At 38.4% G+C, this 18,885-nt stretch overlaps 2 protein-coding genes across 3 annotated transcripts; both read right to left on the bottom strand.

The window, feature by feature from the left end:
• Window positions 1-1,590: 1,590 nt before the first annotated feature.
• LOC130716814 (60S ribosomal protein L4-like) lies at window positions 1,591-3,946 on the bottom strand. Its single transcript, XM_057566818.1, has 2 exons — window positions 2,759-3,946; window positions 1,591-1,896 (listed from the first exon to the last, which is right to left on the bottom strand). Exons 1-2 carry the CDS (start codon window positions 3,929-3,931, stop codon window positions 1,783-1,785), a joined length of 1,287 nt encoding a protein of 428 aa, XP_057422801.1. The 5' UTR covers window positions 3,932-3,946; the 3' UTR covers window positions 1,591-1,782.
• A 2,123-nt stretch (window positions 3,947-6,069) lies between these two features.
• On the bottom strand, window positions 6,070-11,127 carry LOC130718203 (protein REVEILLE 8). 2 transcript variants are annotated; one of them, XM_057568719.1, is made up of 9 exons: window positions 10,825-11,127; window positions 9,952-10,009; window positions 9,498-9,621; window positions 9,264-9,410; window positions 9,013-9,138; window positions 8,794-8,903; window positions 6,912-6,971; window positions 6,316-6,427; window positions 6,070-6,228 (listed from the first exon to the last, which is right to left on the bottom strand). In XM_057568719.1, exons 1-8 carry the CDS (start codon window positions 10,992-10,994, stop codon window positions 6,338-6,340), a joined length of 885 nt encoding a protein of 294 aa, XP_057424702.1. In that variant the 5' UTR covers window positions 10,995-11,127; the 3' UTR covers window positions 6,070-6,228; window positions 6,316-6,337. The 2 variants fall into 2 exon arrangements, with proteins under 2 accessions (XP_057424702.1, XP_057424701.1); XM_057568718.1 differs by having other exon boundaries at window positions 6,070-6,427.
• Between the last annotated feature and the right edge of the window lie 7,758 nt (window positions 11,128-18,885).

Raw genomic sequence — 18,885 nt, 5'->3', positions numbered from 1 at the left:
AACCGAGAAAACGGACGAGGAGAGATGCATAGCGTGTCAACACGGGGTGAATCAAATGACAAAGGCAGCACATAGAGAACTGCAAATGACCCAACCTTGTATTACCTTTCCAAGTCAGAGCAGAACCAAAGCTTCCACCTTTCGAATCAGCACCTTGCAAGAGATGGACAGTGGGTTTTGAAAGCTGAAATCTGGAATTCGTTCATGGTCCGGGATGCGGTAATGCTTACGGCAAGGAGATGGTGGCAGCGTCACACCACTGGATCTGCTTCAAGGTTCCCATGGCAGGTGAAGGTGGCGGAGGCGGCGGCGATAGAAGTGACCAAAGGAAGGGAAGAAGACCTGAACAAAATCAGGAAAGAGGCCTGAACAAAATCAGGAAAAAAAACTCTTATTTGGGTAAGAGATCCACCTATTGTGGAGAAGAACCCACCTATTATGGGAAGAAAAGCCTACTAAATAAGCAAGAAAGCCTCCCTAGAGGAGGAGGAGTCCCCCAAAGGGGAGGAGCCCCCAAGGGGGGAAACGTTGCTCACTGAAAATAAACCCTAGCAGAGGAATGTGGAAACGGCTCAACTCCTCCTTCCAAAAGAAAAAAATAGACTCCCTTTTTTATTTTTGATTTAAACACTTAATTGTCCGATATTTTGACCGAGTTGATAAAGGGAAACATGATTTAAACTACAGTTGCAGTATATTGTTCTATGCGTAATAGGCTAATAGCAATTGTTTCTAATTCCTTTAAAAAGTAATTTATTTTCATGGCAATTGTTAACCATGAAAAATAGATAAACATTAAACAAAACAGGTATTGAGAGGAAATGACAAAGGGAAACAACTCCTAATTTACCATGAAAATCCATTAAAAACTCTGGAAAAAGCAAAGACACTCATTTTGAAAGATTATAGGCAGAAGTCTACCGAAAGATAGTCGGTGCAACATAAATGAAGAGGCAAAAGAGAAGCGCTCAAATTACATCAGCCACTAATTGAGAAAGCTACATGAGGGTTTTAAGGAAATCATCTGCGCTCAAATTACATCAGCCACTAATTGAGAAAGCTACATGAGGGTTTTAAGGAAATCATCTGAACCGTATAGGGTTTGAGGATTGAAAGTAAGTTTGCAGAGTTACTCTTGAAATAAATGGATCTGCTATTCGCAATAATAAAACAACACATGAACAAAGAAAAAAGACAAATAGTGCAGAACAGGGAAGAAATCCAAGACGCTACATGAGGTGCGTCACCTAAGACCTTAGAAGCACTAAATCAGTGAACAAACAAAATTGTTATAACTGGCTTAGATTTTGTAAATTTTAAGATGTTTTAACCTTATATCTTTAATAGGAACAATAGTGTAGATTTACACATGAATACAATGTCTCAAAAGTGACGAAAATGAAATCAGAAACAAGTGAACAGGGCAATAAAATGAAGCCTATGGAAGATTGGACATGAAAATATCAGGTTCCTACATGCAAGTTAAAATCATGCACATTGTTCTCAGGATTGAGAACCCATTTTAATTCCCATGTTCGATATGTTTTATATCTTTTGGCCAAAAACACATGTAACCAGACTACAAGGACAGGGCAGAAAACCAAGATAAAATTGCAACAGCAAAACATCATACCAACAGAGTTCAAACTAAAATAAGAAAAACAAAATTCGGATATTGTCTGAATAGTATGCTAAACCTCACCCGCAAACAAAAATCCAAAAATATTTTAGCTGAAAAGCGTACATAACAAAGAACTAAAGCGATAATATAAATGATTAACATCACTGTGACACACCCAACCACTTAGAGAAGTTGTCGAATTCGGTATAATCTGAGTCTGACACCATGGTGTGATACCAAGCTTTTCCTGCAGCCTTGATGGCAGAAGCTTCCTCCTATAAGAGACAAGGGAAAAAAGTCAATCAAAACAATGAAGTACTAACAAAAAAACGCATTTTGAAATGCACACTACATCAGAGATCACACAACATGGAGGACATGTGGAATGGCAGAACCAAAACTCAATGACCACACAAGGTTAAACGTCAATAGTGAAGAAAAATTAAGTTTTTGTCCGACCTGCAACTAGTAAGAGATACTCAAAATTGTCACATGAGAGTAGCACAATCCATACCCACTATCTATTAGAATATAATTTCTTTAATGAATGCAATTAGAATGTCATTTCTACTAATTTTAATAGCAAGCTTGCATCATTTCATCAATGTAAATGCACTGCCAAAAAGCACATAGGTTACTAATGAAAAGTGATTTACACAAATGTAGACAATATACATGGAACTCGTCAATATTCTAAGTTCAAGTCTGGTAAAAATTTCTTCAACTTAAATGGAAAAACACATGTTGATATCCACTATTTTAAAGTAACAATGTATATAATTTCTCCTCAGGACGTCTATATTGAAAAGTGTTCAAACATGATTGCATCCCAAAGATAGTTAAATATAAGACATTCAAAATAATACTAGCACACAGTCTACTATGCAGATCAAACTCAATGCAATTAGCCTACATCTTTTACAGAATACTAACTACTAAACGAAACAAACACACTGAGCTGTAGATGCCAAATAATAAAAATACAATTGAACACACTAAGATACAAGGTTAGACTCATGACACCAATAAACAATCAATACACCAATATTGCACCTCAATAAGACAATTTCCACAAACATGAATGCACCTCAATAAGATAGGCAGGTAAAAATCAACAATTGGAAGAAATATAATTACCTTAGAGACGATCTTCCTCTTCTTATCGAGCTTCTCCTTCTTAGCCTGAAGGCGCTGAGCCTCAGCAAGCAGAGCCGCCCTCTTAGCAGTCTTAGCATAGGGGTTGAGCCTCAGCATCACATTGAGGTTCTTCAGTGGGTTCTTCTTCAGGGTAGCACGCTTCACATCCTTCTTGATCGGCCTGACAACACTCTGAACCTCATCAGAGTTGATAATCCTAGCAAGATCAGAGTTCACCATCTTGGACCTTGGAAGCAAGTAACCCTTCTTCTTCTCCGAAGGCTTATCGAATGACCCATAAATCGAATCGAGCTTCTCGAATGCAGACTTGGTCCAAATCACGAACCTCCCAAGGTGCCCACCAGGTGCGAGCTTCAAAAGGTTGAGCCTCTCCACATTGGCAACCTCAACACCAGGAATGTTGCGGAAAGCCTTCACCGCTTTCGCGCCTTCGGTACCGTACACAACAAGAGGACCCCTGCGAGAAATGTAGCGACGGTTGCGCATCTTCCCCTTACCAGGGCGAATGCCAGTGCTGTCCTTGGCCTTCTCAGCATCAGGGAAAGCACCGATCTGCTTGAGAACCTTGATAGCCTCCTTGGATTTCTCCACACCCTCAGCGGAATCGCTGACGACAAGGGGAAACTCCGGGACGGTCTCGATGCGGTGGCCGCGGGCGAGGACAAGTGAAGGAACGGCGGAGGCGGCGATGGCGGAGACCAGAGCATGGCGCTTCTGGTTCACGTTGATCTTGCGGTGCCAGCGGCGCCAGATCTTGGTGGGAGCGAACATGCGACCACCACGGCACATGTTTCCGAAGGCTCCCTGGCCAGCACGGTGGGTACCACCACCAGGAACACGGGGGATACGGGAGACGGCGCGACCAGTTCCCCAGGACTCGGCGGAGGTCTGGTGGCCGGCGCGGCGGGAGACGGCGTAAGGCTGGCGGCTGTTTTTGGAGATGTTGGAATGGACGAAATTGACGATGTCAGGACGGATGGAGGCCCTCATGACATCGGGGATGGGAATGGTTGAGGCAGCGTCGGCAACCATGTCGCCCTCCAGGGCTTGCACGGTGACAAGGGGACGAGCTGCGGCCATTGAAATGGAGGAGGAGGAGGGTGAGGGGGGAGCAACTAGGGTTTGTGTGTTGGTTGTGACTGATAGGACCATTTCTAGTGAATGTGAGGAATATATAGTGGGTTTTTTAGGGTTTAGGCTGGGCTCAGTGTTTGTATTTCATAATGGGCTTTATTTGTTTCCCAATGGACAGAAATATATTGAAAGAAAAAAAAAACAATTAATAGAATTTTATTCACAATGAAGGTTAGTTTATTTGAAAAGAAAAACAAATTATTTATTTTCTTACCAAAAACTAGTATCAATTTCTTTTTTGTATTTTTCTTGGGTGAGTATGTGCATCATCCATCACTAGCAATAGTGACTAATTCACTTGTTGTGGGTGCGAGCGCTAAGCGGTAAACGACTGACTACGAAATGCGTTTCATTCTTATGGACGATGATCGATGAGAATTATTTGGAAATACTTGCAGAGTAGGAGATGGAGGTTGTATCTTAAATGATAGGGTTGTTTGTTGGGTTTTTATGGACGCTTTTGCATCACTGATAATTTACACATGGAAATCATTATTATTATGAGAGCCTAAATTTAGTTCGGGAGGAAGGATTTAGAATAGTGGTATGCTATTTTCTGATTCTTTGACTGCATTAGTCTCCTACTCATCATCAAGCTTACACAAGAGTGATTTTGAAGGTGAGAAAGCTCCTGAATAGATCATGGGATGTTCAAGTGCAGCATATTCTTAGAGAAGGAAATATGTATGCGTAGACTTTTTGGCCAAATTTGGTGTGCAACACTCTTTGGAATTTACCACACTGCAGGAAGTGTTTGTTGTTAAGAGCTTCTCCTTCTTTGCGGGTGCTTTAGAAACTATGTTTGTTCAAGTGTAGATTATGCGTTTTTCCTTCTCTTTCACCTACTACTTCCCCCGTGGAAGAGCCACCGAGTCGTGGCTACGATTGAGGTTGAGATGTGGTTGGGTAGGCAGTGGATGAATGTGAATCGGACAAACTGGGAAACCACCTATGTTGATCAGTTTGTCCAAATTTTTTCAATTTTATGGTCCGTCTAGAGAAGGGGTTGGTTCCCGGTGTAAGCAACGATGGTTGTGGAAGCTCTTTCCATTTTCCATTTTATGTATAGGGTTGGTACTGGTAGGAAATTACTATTGTAACATGAAGAGTATCATGTGAACTCATCTCCACCAAGTAATTTACTTATAGGAGCAAAAGACTCTTGAACCAGGCTCTCTGCGCACCTCAGTCAGTCTAATAAGTCCATTTGTAGCTTATTTTATTTTGTAATTTGCTATAGCCAATATTTATTATTTACAGTTTTTATTAGAAAAAAAACTCTCATAGCATGTGCACTTCTTATTGCTCAAACTTTGTAGTGACTATTATATTTATATTAGCCTTTTATTGTAATAAAAAATTTCTTATAGCCGTTGTCAATTAAACAAATATATTAAAATTGAAAAATTGAAAAAGATCAGTATTAAGAAGAATTTTTTTGTTTTGTCAAAAAAGAAGAAATTCAATCGTCATAAAATTAAAATAATTTTAATTTAATAATAACATTTTTTCAATTTTTAATGTAAATTAAAAACTTTTGCCTACAAGACATACTCGTGTGGCATGAACTAACAAACTGATATATAAATCAATACAATTTGGTTCTTGATTTGGTAAATCACTGGAATGGCTTCTTGATTTGATATTACTTACATTCAAATTGATACTGTTAATCCCAGGAAAATAAAATGAGGAAAATTCTACTTGATTCTGCAAGAAAATATTATTTAGAAATTGAGTTGCTTTTACATTTAAAATGTTCCTACTAATCTAAAGAGAGCCATTCAAGTACGTGTGTCAAAGTGCGACTTTACATAGATTAAGAAACGAAAACCCCCATAGATAATAGACAATAGTTTTCTTCCCCTCCCCTCCCCTTTTCTTTTTATGTTTTATGAACATATATGTCTAGTTGAAGGCATATTATCTCTTGGTTTGCACGGTGAAATGCCTGAGAATCACTTGTAGTCTTAAGCTACAAGTCATAGCTTTTAAGAGAACCCACTTTGGATTCAGTGCAAAGCATAAATCCAAACACTCACTCTAAGTGCATGTCTGGAAAATCACGGTAGACAGAAGTAACTTCTCTTGGCTTTTGAGACTGTCCACCATGATTTTGGTTTCACCATGGTTCCAAACATTCACTGAACGAGCTATGAAACCATAAAATCAGCTTTCTAACATATACTACCCTGGCAATGATTACAAAAGATTAAGGTTACATTTACAGGCTTTACAACGAGTGCAAGACACTCCCATGCCTGATTGCTGGCTAAGCAAAATCTCAGACTTCCATCCAAGCTTCACTTGGCTAACTGTAGAAGTAGATGTTACAATAAACTAAAGAAATGGGGAAAAAGTTGGGGAAAAAAAAGCAAAAGAATGAGAAGAAAAAGCAATACCATATTAAGAAATTGCTTGTGATTAAGCACTTTGACATGACACATCAGTTGTCTGCTTCTTGACTTCAGTAACTCCTACGGTATTGACATCATATGTTGACATTACCTCTTTCTGAAGGTAACAATAAAGTTCAGCTAGTCAAATTTCTTATTTGGAGATACATCACAAAGTTTGGGTGTAAAATATGATTTTATTCAGTGTCAGATGAATAATATTAGGTTTTCATTCCTTATTTTTACTCTGATAATCAAGGGAGTCAATATTTTGACGTGCTAAAAAAGTCATGTAACGATAATGGCAAAAAGTTGTGCAGAAGCTAGAGAGATTAGGATTAAACAAATGATTGTAAAATGCTACTGTTTAATTTTCTCAGAAATATAAAACATCAAGGAGATCAGATTGTATATCCTGGATTTGGCATATGACCTTGATGGACCATGGCGACTAATTATGATTCATTAGAATACAAAACAATGCACATCAGTAAATTCAAACTTGGAAAGAATACAATTGCAATTATGTGAAAATAAAACTGTTTCTAGGAAAATACTCGCAAGATTATATAATCATAATTGAGATTGATATTGTGACTTACAATGGGCTCAAAGTCAGGACTAGACAAATTAACAGTGAGATTTCTCATTAACAACAAAACCTGCAGAAGAACATTACATATATACTAGTCAATAAACTGAGAATTGATAGATAAAAAATATTTATATTCATAGTGCGTCCAGAAGGGTGAAGAAATAGGAACTACTCCCTTTATGAAGAAGGGAGGTGGTAAGCTGTTTTTTAAGTTTTGACCTTGAAAATACTAAGTATCTCGTACGTTCATTCATATAGGCACACCATTCCAGGGATGTATAAGAAATTCATGTACTATAAAACAGCAATATCAAGCTCGAGTATGTAAAGATCATCATGCTGGCAATGTTGTTTCAAAGCTCATTTAGTGTCAGTTTGGTCTCACAGCTTTTCCAGTTACATATATAGCAATCATCCGTTGGCGTAAATATATAATTTAACAAACTTTAAGCAGAGCTTTGCGTAGAATATCACTGAAACTATCAAGTTATTCTAGCCAGGGATGTTGAAGAAGAATTGCGAGTCACTCAGGGTTTGCTGAGTCGCATATTCAGTTGCCGGGTCGGCAATTCATCAAGGACGTGCAAATCTCACTGTGAGGTAACAAGCCAAACATCAAGGCAGTCATACATGGATTCAAACAAATCTCTAGAAGGACTGAGAAGCACTCATGGTGGTAACATTAACACAGGGATGTAAAACATCTTCCTTATCATGAGTATCTAGCAAAGGAAGAAGGAAACAGTTTCCAATATGACCTTCCTTTTAGCCCATCACAAAAACGACCAGATACCTGTGATCACACTTATCCTTGGCAGATCACAAGTATACTGTTGATTTTCTTCTGTTCAAACTTGGAGGGGTGGATCCATGGATATCGTTTTTTGCATGGTTTGGTTATGAGCTTAAGGATATGGCTACACTAAATAGAGAACTTTGACCATACACTTTACTCATTATGGTCAGGATGTCAGCATTAAGGAGGACCCTAGCCTATTCACGGCCATGGTTTCCCCTAAGACTCCATTGAAGGTATCAAAGGTGGAGTATGCTTCTGTGCTACTGTTATCATCAGATTGTCAGCTTTCTGTTGTGGAGAATAAGGGGACTGATATGGAGGTGGAAGATCAGGCCCTCACCACCTTGCAGTAGTCTCAGTTACAGCAATAATTGGATCAGTTTTCGGAAGTTTTATGTCTGGAAGGACTTCTTCCAGTTCGTGGCAATGACCATAAGCTCCCTCTGAAGGAAAGTAGACATACCCCATTATTGTACAGCCATATCATCACCCTCATCTACTGAAGAATAGGGGCAGAATCCCCCAAGAGTTTCCCCTTACAACTGAATGTAGTCTGTTATTCACTCTTCAGAATGAATGCAATTATACAGTGGCCTCTGATTCAACTGCCCAACTGATAATAAACTAATCCACTTACTTAACTTGTATTCCTATGGGGTTGTAAACTTTGCAAGTACCAAATGCTCAGGGTTGGCCCCTAACAGCCTAATGTTTCAATTTTAAGCTATTACAATAAAAAAGGATCCTCTTATAACTTATAAGTGAAACCTGATGCCAGTAACCTTCCTGGTTCAAATAGGAAGACTACATTTTATGCTACCAGCTACAAGATTGTATGGCTCAAAATGGCCTAATCAAACTTCCAAATTCTGCTCCGGAAGGAGGAAAAATTGTTCATTATAAATTTACCATGCATCCTGTAAGTTTTGTTGAGTCTCATAAATCTTAATGCTAATTTTTTTTTAAGTGAATTAATACCTATCAGACTATAGAGCTACGTTTCACCTCTGCAGTTACTTCGGTCAAAGGAGAGAAGGCTTTATGTTATCTGACTAAATGATTACAAGTTTCATTCAAGTATTCAACTCACAGTTTCAAAATTTATAGGATCCATTTCCTGCAACTTCTGGACATGACCGTTTGTATCTGGATCAAAAACACTTCCAATGAAACTGTAAACTTCAGCAAAGTCTGGCAAACCTGCGAAATATGGTCAAGATGACAGATAAACCATCATTCACTGAATCCAATCCAAAAATGACAAAAGAAAATCAATATATTAGAAAAAAAAAATATGAAAGGAAATTACCATGAAGCACCAGAGGTTGCTTCCCTTGCTTTGGTATCTCAGACGACGGTGTCCTTCTAGTAGAGTTTCCAACACCACTAAGACTGCTGTTGCTAATTTGTATTATCCCCTTTGATCCAATATCAGCTGAATCAGTAACGTCATATAACATAATAAGTGGTGGACAGTTCCATTAAGTATAGGCTTTATAGCCAATTAAGACTATTGACATCAAAATAACAATAATAAAAAGAACTATGCATGCCAGTAACCTTTGTTGAGCTCATCCTGATAGGTCATGGATTTATTGGATCCAGCATTCATGAGTATAGAAGTTTCATCCCATGTGGCATATCCAGGTGGAAGGGTATTTGCGGAAGAAGCATAAGCAATGGATGCTGGTATAAGCGGCATCAAAACTGGCAACCCAGAATGAAGTATGTTAGGGATGCATGAAATCTCGGGTTTTGAAGGACAGAATATCACCATCTCAAATAGAAGCAGACCATTTTTGGATGCCTTTTGTGGGTAAGGATGAGCTGCTTTGCGCTTAGGACGCGGAGGAGGCACATGAGCTACTGTCCCATTTTTTTGAACCTTCAAGAAGTATTTTTGGGCATGGCTTCGAATCTGAAATAGTTATTAGTTAGTGAAAAATAATCCCCAAATAGAATACAGACATGAAAAAAGAAAATATAAATACAGATAGCATTAGGTAGACAGATTAGAATGAGAAAGAACATAGTGAGTTTTGTTCTGTATTTGGTATATATTAAAAACATGTTAAACAAGACATAAGATAAAAAAAACTATCAAAAAAAAAAGTGGTATATTATGGATCCACTAGAAAAGAGGAAGTGAAGTGGATCCAAAATGAAAAGAATAGATTGTTCCATTCTATTCTAAGCGAGTGCAAAAAGTTACCAATTACAACAGAGCAGAAAAGAAAAGTCTCCTAACCTGAATAACCGTTTTTGAACCTACAAAATCTTCAATTTTCTTCCAGTCCCTGTCAAACCTGAATAATTCACAAATGTCAGCAGTTCGGTTGCAGTGTATTTGGCATAATTTAAAGCACATTGGCTACATCAAAGGCAGTTCAAAAAATTAGGGCTGAACAGTATCTGTTATGGAAAATGAAGTTGAGAAGATGGAAAATAAATCACAAACATACTAATAATCAGTGTTTTCAAATAGCGGTAATAGCGGCGCTATAGCGCTATAGTGTACCGCTTTTTTTGGCTTACCCGCTATTTCCCGCTTTTTCCGCTTTAAGAGGCTGGAAATAGCGGATTTTTGGCTTACCGCTATAGTCCACGATCCGCGATTTAAAACACTGCACTCATAGCATATTCATATAAGCTTATTTTATCTCAGAATCAATTCTAACACCTATAAGCTACTCACAAGCTTCACTCCAGAATTGAATTTGAGTTTAGAATCAATTGTAGAAGAATTTCTAAACATGAGGTAAAAAAGAGTTCAACTTCTACCTCCCCCAATATCTGACTATCTGTTATGCAAAACAAGTATAAAATTGCTCAATTTCATTCCAAATTTTCTACCCTGTCATTTTCCACCTACTCAGCTCAATTGTGTAGGGCTGAGCAATATCTATTATGGTAAATAAAGTTGGGAAGATAGAAAATAAAACACAACCACACTTCATAGCATGTTTGGATCAGCTTATTTTTTCCCCTACTCAACTCAATTATGCATTTTTTTTTTTCAGACAACATGATCATCCTCTATCCCTCCTTCTTGAGCAAAAATTAACTCTAGCTTCTTGGTTTGAGAATCAAATAGAAAAAGTGAAGAGTGAGTACTACTAACAGTTGAAGAGCTTCAAGAAACTTGTCATGTTCTTCATCAGTCCAGCTTTCCCTGGACTTGGTAATGGTGTAAGGCTTTCTGATCTTCTTGCCAGAAGAAGAAGAGCCATCTGCTGCTGCTGCTGCCATTGACTGAGAAGAAGAAGAATTCGAAGTGTTGTTGGAATTCATGATCACAGACTACTGACTCTGCATCCAGCAGAGAGGATACAGATACAAAGAAAGGAAAATGATGTGGCGAGTTGGGTGAAAACATGTTCTGTGGTTGTGATCTGTGGAACACAAGTTGCAACTTTCATGTACGGTCCTATTCTATGATGACCACAGAATATCCTCCTCTTATTTCACACACCACACGCTCACACTGCGCATCTAGCCAAAGTTTTTGCTGGGGGTCCAGGATGGCAATAGGTAGGGTCTGGGTAGGGTACTATAGTATCCATCCTTATACTCGCGTTTTAAAAAATTACCCGTATTCATCCCCATACCCGCGTGGGTAACAACTTAATGTCCGTCTCCGTACCCTCTGGGTACCTATATGCCCGTACTCGTGCCCATTACCCGCAATTTAGCTAACCAAAATATATTTTTCACTATTTTTGTTAATAAAAAACAAAAAATACAACTAACTTTTTAAATAAAAAACACTAATATAAATACAAAAGATTATCTACATAACAAATAAAATCATTCAACTAAGAATATATTTTTTTAGAACGAATAAGAAAGAAAGATATAACTTAATTTTTAATTTTGGATTTATAATATAGTCCTAAAGTTGTAGGTTATTAACTTACTAATTTTAAAAATAAGTGAGAGTAAATTAGCAATGATTATAAATATTTTAAATAGTCACCTATTTTTTAAAATAATTAAGTTTGAAAGCTATAGCTTAAGTTAATTTGTTCATATAATACTAATAATAATAATAATAATAATAATAATAATAATAATATGTGTGTGCGAGTATGGGGCGGGTTGGGTACTATAGTACCCATACCCGCACCCATACCCATTACTTTTTGCGGGTAATTACCCATACCCAACCTCATACCCATCTAGAGGGTTTTTACCCTACCCATAGTTGGTATCTTTTGCGGGTACCCTATGGGTCCAAGACCCATTGCCATCCCTAGTCCAAGTATTAGAGTAAATAATGTTGATTCACCGTCCATTTTCTCCCGTTGTATATGTGAAGAGAAATGAGAAAAATAAGTGATTCATATGTGATTTGATAGGAAATATAGGAAGAATATGAGAAAAAATGAGTGGAAATGAGATGAGAGAGAAAGTGAAGTGTGAATGTATCATTACTCAAGTGTATTAAATATAAATCTTTAGGAATATAGGACTATGAAAAAATTATCTCCACCCTATTTCCACCTATACCACAATAGAGATAAAAATAGGAGAGAAATATAATGATAAATAAGTGAAATAAGATGTAAACCAAATTGTTTGCATTATTTTCCCTCTAGACCAATAAGATTATTTTACCTTACTAATAGACCAATTTGATTATTTAAAAATTAAAATTTACTTATCTTAAATGTGATTGATCCACCTAAGATCATGAGTAATTTAACTCAAATGTTACGTAAATTCATTTAGACACCCCTTTTTTAAAACTAATCTTATCTATGAGTTCTAAAATAATCAGTAGCTATGTTTGACTCGTATAATCATCTTACTTTTAAGGGTTTTGATTTATTCACACTCATTTTCTTTTTTATCAAATTTTCAACAACTTTTTTTTTCATATCTCTCTTCTTTATCTATAGCATCACTCAGTGACAGATGCATAAATTAAGTTTTAGAAGCAATATACATACACACATACATGTAAATGAGTAGTTGGGGCAAATAATATATATATATAGTGTTAAGAAAATAAAAACTTCGTGAGACAAATAATACAAATAGCACATAGTATTAACTATTAAGAAAACATCAAAAAAGTTGTGAGGGGAAATAGCCCTCAAAGCCTATAGACTAGATCCGTCATTAGCATCACTCATCAAATCTCTTATTTTTCTTTCTTCTATTTTTTATCTCTTTCATTAAGGTGTGGCGAATAATGTGTGAAAATATCATTTTTCTATATTTAAGAATTCATACTAGAAACTAAATAGGGTGTTTCAAGGTCGGCCAAAAGTATTTTAGTACCAAAAAATATTTTGGTCCACTAGTGCACTAAGGGGTGTTTCAAACAAATTACTCTTCTCCCGCACTCCCTTGCAATCCTCAGCCTTATGAACCTATCAATCAGAGTTGCCCTCTACTGGCAGCCACTACGAGTCATGTTATTGTCGACGTATTCAATTCAGTTCACGACCACCGCCCTTTGTACAACACTTATGCAGTTCTCCATGGCGGCCACAATCGTCGCCCCACCCTTTTTGTCAATGTTGTGCACAAAGCTTTTGTGGGTATCTGTGCCACCACCATCTTCAACCTATCGGCGTTGTGTTGCGGCTCGTCCTCTCTGTTGGTTGGATGGCCAACGACATCGCTTGTGCGACCAACTCACCATCATCTCTCGTATTCCTTTCCGCCCTTGTGATGATGTCGACACTTCATTGGCAGCAACCAGTTAGCTCAACCTAAGAAGCCTCGACCCCTAAACTTCTTAGCTTCACTAACGAAGATGAAAATAACAAAACCTCATGTACGCTTTCCTCCATGGGTGAACCATCCTCCTCCATGGATAAAGCCAACCCATCTTTAAATCTAGACTTAATTCGCCTCAAATTGGTCGAGGGTGTGAGTCGTGGGGTGGTGCTTATGGGCGTGCAACAAGTGTGGTGAATTACGGAAAAAAAAATGTGTGATGAGTGTGGTGAGAGGCGTGACCGGTCAAAGACAGAACCTTGGTGGTGCTTCCCGTGAGCTTAACTCTTTAATGCAAGGATGGGTGTTGACGAGTTTTCAAGTGGAGGAGGAAGCTTCTAGTTTGACTTGTGGTTATTGTTCCGGTATGGAACCGCAGACTAAGGCTAACCAATATCGAGAGTAAGCGAGAGTAAACAAAGCGAATAAAATGCGTGAAAAATGATAGGCCCTGCCGCTTGGGCGGTCCTTCTTTATTTATAGTTGGGTTTTGATCCGGCTGGATCATGGGTTACCCGGCCCATTTAATACATGATTCGGTCAGCCTAAGTAATATACATATTGATCAGCTCATACCAGACCACAAGCCCTCAAGACACTAAGGCTTAGTATAAGGCGAAAGTGTCTTTGATAAGCCCTCAGCAATTTACATCACATAAAATGTCAATAAAGGCGTGTAAATTCAAATATTTATAAATCTTAACTAACACATAATGAATATCATCTTTGCACGCTGAACTAATCTTGTCACATCCACTCAGCTGTCACTTCACATGTCCTTACCGTGACAGATTTCGAAATCATTATTACTTTACCTGCTTTAAGTTCATCAAGTAGATCTTCTGCATATTTTTGGGAACTTGATACTACAATACTATCATATATATTGAAATTCCACTAACACAATCATCAAAGCTGCAATAAATGTAATAAAGTGTTATAAATTTAAACGAAAAATTATACCTCCTCCTGAAACGCACCTAGTCTCGAAACGTCACGTCCTTAGACTATAATACCCCTCGCCACTTCTCCCTTAACAAATCACATCCCTTCAAATTCAAAAAATTTCAGACCAACGTATCCCTTTGGTCCAAACGTCAGAACTTTTGCCTCGAACACAGCCCACACGCGAGGACACGCGTCCCTTTACTCACCATTCAATTCACCTTTTCATCTCCCCTCCCCCTTTCTATATAAGATCCGAAATTCTTACCCTTCTCTCACACTCTCATTTTCACTTTTCTTACCCTTATCATCCTCTCCGATCATCCACAACGGTAAGAATTTTTCTATTTTCTCCACCAAGTTTGCTTAACGTTCGACGACCCCACTGCATTCATCACCAAAATCCCAGAAATCGCTCAAACTTCTCTCCTTCGCAGGTAAACCTCATCCTCTTCTTCTTTCTAATTTCTACATTTCTTTTTTGTTTTTAAAACTTTAGCCTCACATGAACAACTTTCTCTACTAAACCCAGAAACTCAACACAATGTTTTACCTTTCTACCCAGAAAATCAAAGTTTGACATTTCCACCCAGAAATTCAAACTACTTTTTCTCTTCTTCTCACACTTTGAAACTCTTCCTTTCAGGAATCCTTTGAAAATGACTACCAACGTACTCGTAAGGAAGCTTCTGCCTCCACCATTCCATCTCCTGCTGATTCTCTATGGGTTTCTAGTAAAATTAAAAAACAATTTTCAAAGATTTGCACCCCAAAAGCTGTCATCGACTTAGTCACTAAATATAATTTTAGGAATGATGGTCTAGATGCTCACCTAGACATAATTCCCTGCGCCCCTGATGAACCATGTTGTTTCGGGAAAACAGATGGTCAAGGGCGAAACTTTACCTACTTATTCGAAAGCCTGTTCTCCGATCTAAAGTATGATTTGCCATTCTCTGACTTTACTTGCTCGGTTCTAACCCTTTTGAACGTTGCCCCCACTCAACTCCATGGTAATGCCTGGGCTTACTTAAAAGCTTTTGAAGTCCTGTGTCAAACCTTACACATCATACCTACCAGCAACAAATTTTTTTACTTCTTTGAAACATGCGGACGAAATGTGAAGGGCGAATATGTCTCACTCGCCACCGCTAGGGGTCTAGGATTGTTCACCCTGTATAAAAGCCATTACAAACACTTTAAAGGTAAATTTTTCAAACTTCGCGAATCTGATGCTTGCAAAGACATATTTTACTTTGCCGATGGAAGCCCAAAATTTCCTTTCTATTGGACGAACCAATACGAGAGCATCATCAAAATTCCCGATGATGCTCTTACCCCCGAGGAATTAGTAGACTGCAAACTTCTATCTGGCCTAGGCTTAAACCTTACAGATTTTATGGTTGCTCTCTCTAAAAATGCAGTTGAAAAATATGTTGGTAAGGCATTCTAACCTGTTTCGCCCCTTCCTTAAATTACATAAGAAGACTTTATCAAGTTCTAACTCTTGCTCACTCTTTTGCAGGAACAATGGCTCGCCTAACTGAAGAAGACATCCTTCGATTTCGCCGCGAACAACAGGCTGCTCGCGAAAAAAGGAACCCCGCGAAGTCGGTGGATGAACACGCCACCAGCCACTCTGGTACTGAATCAGGCCGCCCCGTAAAAAAGAAAAAGAAGAATGAAGATCCTACCTCTATCAAAAGCAAAGCCTCGAACCAAACCTCACTGGAGAAGTTCATGGGCAAAGGCGAATCTGCGTTGGCGAACAAAGGCTGTTCATCAAGCACCCCACCCGTTTGCTGGAAAAACTTACTGAAAGAGTTTGAGGAATTATCCTCGGATGATGTAACTTCAATTTGGGACTCCAAAATTGACTTCAACTCCCTGGTGGAAACAAATCTGGTGTTCGAGGCGGACCGTGATAAGATGAGGAAACTAGGTTTGAAGGAAGCTTGTCAAGCCATGATGACAAAGGGCTTGGAGATTGCTGCTATCTCCAAGATGATCGACCTTGAATCAGCCGGATTCGATGGTCTTGCTTCAGGCAAACTTGTTGAAGAGAAGGAAAAAGAAATTGGAAAAATGAAAGCTACACTCAAGTTGCTGGACAAGTCGAACAAGGCGAATGAAAAGAAAGCCGCGGATTTGGCTTTAGAGTTGGAAAAAATGAAGAAAACCTCTGATGAAAACAATGCTACCCTCCAAACCTTGAATGAGAAAAATGAAAAAATCAAGGCTGACTGCGCTCAATTGACTACTGTGCATAATCAAATGCTTGAAGAAAATTCCCAGATGAAAACCGAAATCGCTGACTTGAAAATTTCCGTTCTGGATCAGTTTGAAGCTGGATTTTCTAAAGCACTTACTCAAGTCACTTTCCTTAATCCTGACCTGGCGATCAACTTGACGGGAACAGACCCTTACGCTCGCATTGTTAATGGCAAATTGATCGGCCCGGATAACGCGGATGAGGAAAGAGTTGATGAAGAAGAAGAAAAAGAGGAAGAAGAAAACCAAGAAGATGATGAAGGAAATGTCAACAACAAAGAAGGAGGTGGCGAAACTATCTGAATGATCTAGGCTCTGAGTTTGTTAGCCCCTTCTCTTTCAACCGACAATGTAAAAGGCTACAGGCCTCTTCTGCTTTAAATTACTCAACGTTCCTTACCTTATGTAACAATTTCCTTTATCATAATGAAATTTTCTTCAGTATTCACATGAGTGCCCTCTATCTAATTGTTTCGCCCAATCAACTGTAATAACTTCTGAAATTGTCATAACTTCTATAATAACACTATCCCTTACTCACCCAAACAACTATCACAATAACTAAGTCTATAACTAAGCATATCCTTACTTAGTCACCTGGATTATCATATGACTCAAAAAAAAAAATATATAAGCATAACCTTACCTAGTTATTCAAGTTATCATATAACTTCAAAATATAACTTAACATAAATAACGTTTACTAACCTTTCACCCGAATCGGTCCGCCTTCGTCATTTAATTGAACTCGTTACTCTCACATTTTACTGTACATAGTAAAATACTCTGGAATAGACCTCTTTAAATGTTATAAAATTTAAACTTAATCAACTACTTTGGAATCATAAGGCCTTTGTGTATATAACTTAGTCAAATTTACATTTTTGACATAGTTATTATTTATGGAAATCAAAGTCAACATATTTGATTTCATTAGTATGCTCGCGTGGAGACTTGTGCTTAGTTTGGACAAGCTTAAATCCAATTTAAGACTGTGCTTATGAATTCGTGGCCGAATGCTCTTGTTTTAAGAGACTTACTTTTTTCTCAATTGTCTGACGTCGCCCAATTGATAGACCTTAGTTGATAAGTTTCCGCTATGGGTAAAAGAAATAAGTAAAATGATAAGCCCTTGATCATTTTAAAAAAGGTTATGCCTCGTTAAAAACTCTCCCGCCTGGGGTAGAGAAAAGAGTGCACACCTGTTATTCATTAATAATTGATGCCTCGTTAAAAACTCTCCCGCCTGGGGTAGAGAAAAGAGTGCATCAAATCTAGTCTTACACAACAAACATAGTCTTAAACGATACAACCAACAAACGTAGACTTCAACACACACAAACTGAAACAACGAAACACAGTCTTGGACAAACATACACTGAAACAAGCTGTACAACACCAAACAAACCGAACGAACCACCCTGCACTTCAACTGTAATAATAACGGAGATGCTGTGCATTCCAAGCCCTTGGGACCCTTCGCCCCGATAACTCCTCCAAATGATACGCCCCTTGACCAAGCTCTCGCAGAATCCTGTAAGGTCCTTCCCAATTAGGTGATAACTTCGAATCATCAGGCCCCTTTGCCTTCCTACGCAGAACCAAATCACCAACTTTCATTAGCCTTGGAACCACTCTAGAATTGTATCGCCTTTCCGACCTCTGTTTTACCATTGCCTGCCTCAAACGAACCTCTGCTTGTGTTTCCTCTGCTAAATTGAGATCAACCACTCTATTCATGTCGTTCTGCTCTTCATTATAAGTTGCCACCCTGAAAGTTACATCTTGTAATTCTACTGGTATCATCGCATCTACCCCGTAAGTCAACTTAAAAGGTGATTCGCCAGTAGTTGATTGAGGAGTAGTATTGTACGCCCAAATGACCGTGATTAACTCTTCGGCCCATAATCCCTTAGCTTCGCCTAGACGCTTTCTAATTCCATTGAGAATGACTTTATTCGCTGACTCCACTTGTCCATTTGTCTGAGGGTGCTCAACTGAGGCGAAACGCATCTCAATTCCCATTCCTGCACAAAAATCCTTCACACTCCTGCTTGTAAACTGTGTTCCATTGTCTGAGACGATAGTTGCTGGAACGCCAAATCTGCAAACCAATTTTCTCCAATAAAACTTTTTGACTTTTTCTGCTGTTATTTTCGCCATTGATTCCGCCTCAATCCACTTAGTAAAATAGTCCACCGCCACCAAAATAAATCTGATTTGAGAACCTGCTGGA

The sequence above is a fragment of the Lotus japonicus genome, chromosome 5 (genome assembly GCF_012489685.1).
Source record: "Lotus japonicus ecotype B-129 chromosome 5, LjGifu_v1.2".
NCBI classification, from domain to species: domain Eukaryota; kingdom Viridiplantae; phylum Streptophyta; class Magnoliopsida; order Fabales; family Fabaceae; genus Lotus; species Lotus japonicus.
The sequence above is the reverse complement of the archived record's forward strand: the minus strand, read 5'-3'. Positions and strand labels throughout refer to the sequence as shown.

Coding starts and splice junctions, on each gene's coding strand:
- LOC130716814 (XM_057566818.1), bottom strand. CDS start 3,931: ATGGTCCTATCAGTCACAACCAACACACAAACCCTAGTTGCTCCCCCC. Junction 1,897..2,758: donor AGAGGAAGATCGTCTCTAAG/GTAATTATATTT, acceptor TGTCTCTTATAG/GAGGAAGCTTCTGCCATCAA.
- LOC130718203 (XM_057568718.1), bottom strand. CDS start 10,994: ATGAATTCCAACAACACTTCGAATTCTTCTTCTTCTCAGTCAATGGCA. Junction 9,139..9,263: donor TCAGGATGAGCTCAACAAAG/GTTACTGGCATG, acceptor TTACTGATTCAG/CTGATATTGGATCAAAGGGG. Junction 6,972..8,793: donor ATCCTATAAATTTTGAAACT/GTGAGTTGAATA, acceptor GTTCTTCTGCAG/GTTTTGTTGTTAATGAGAAA.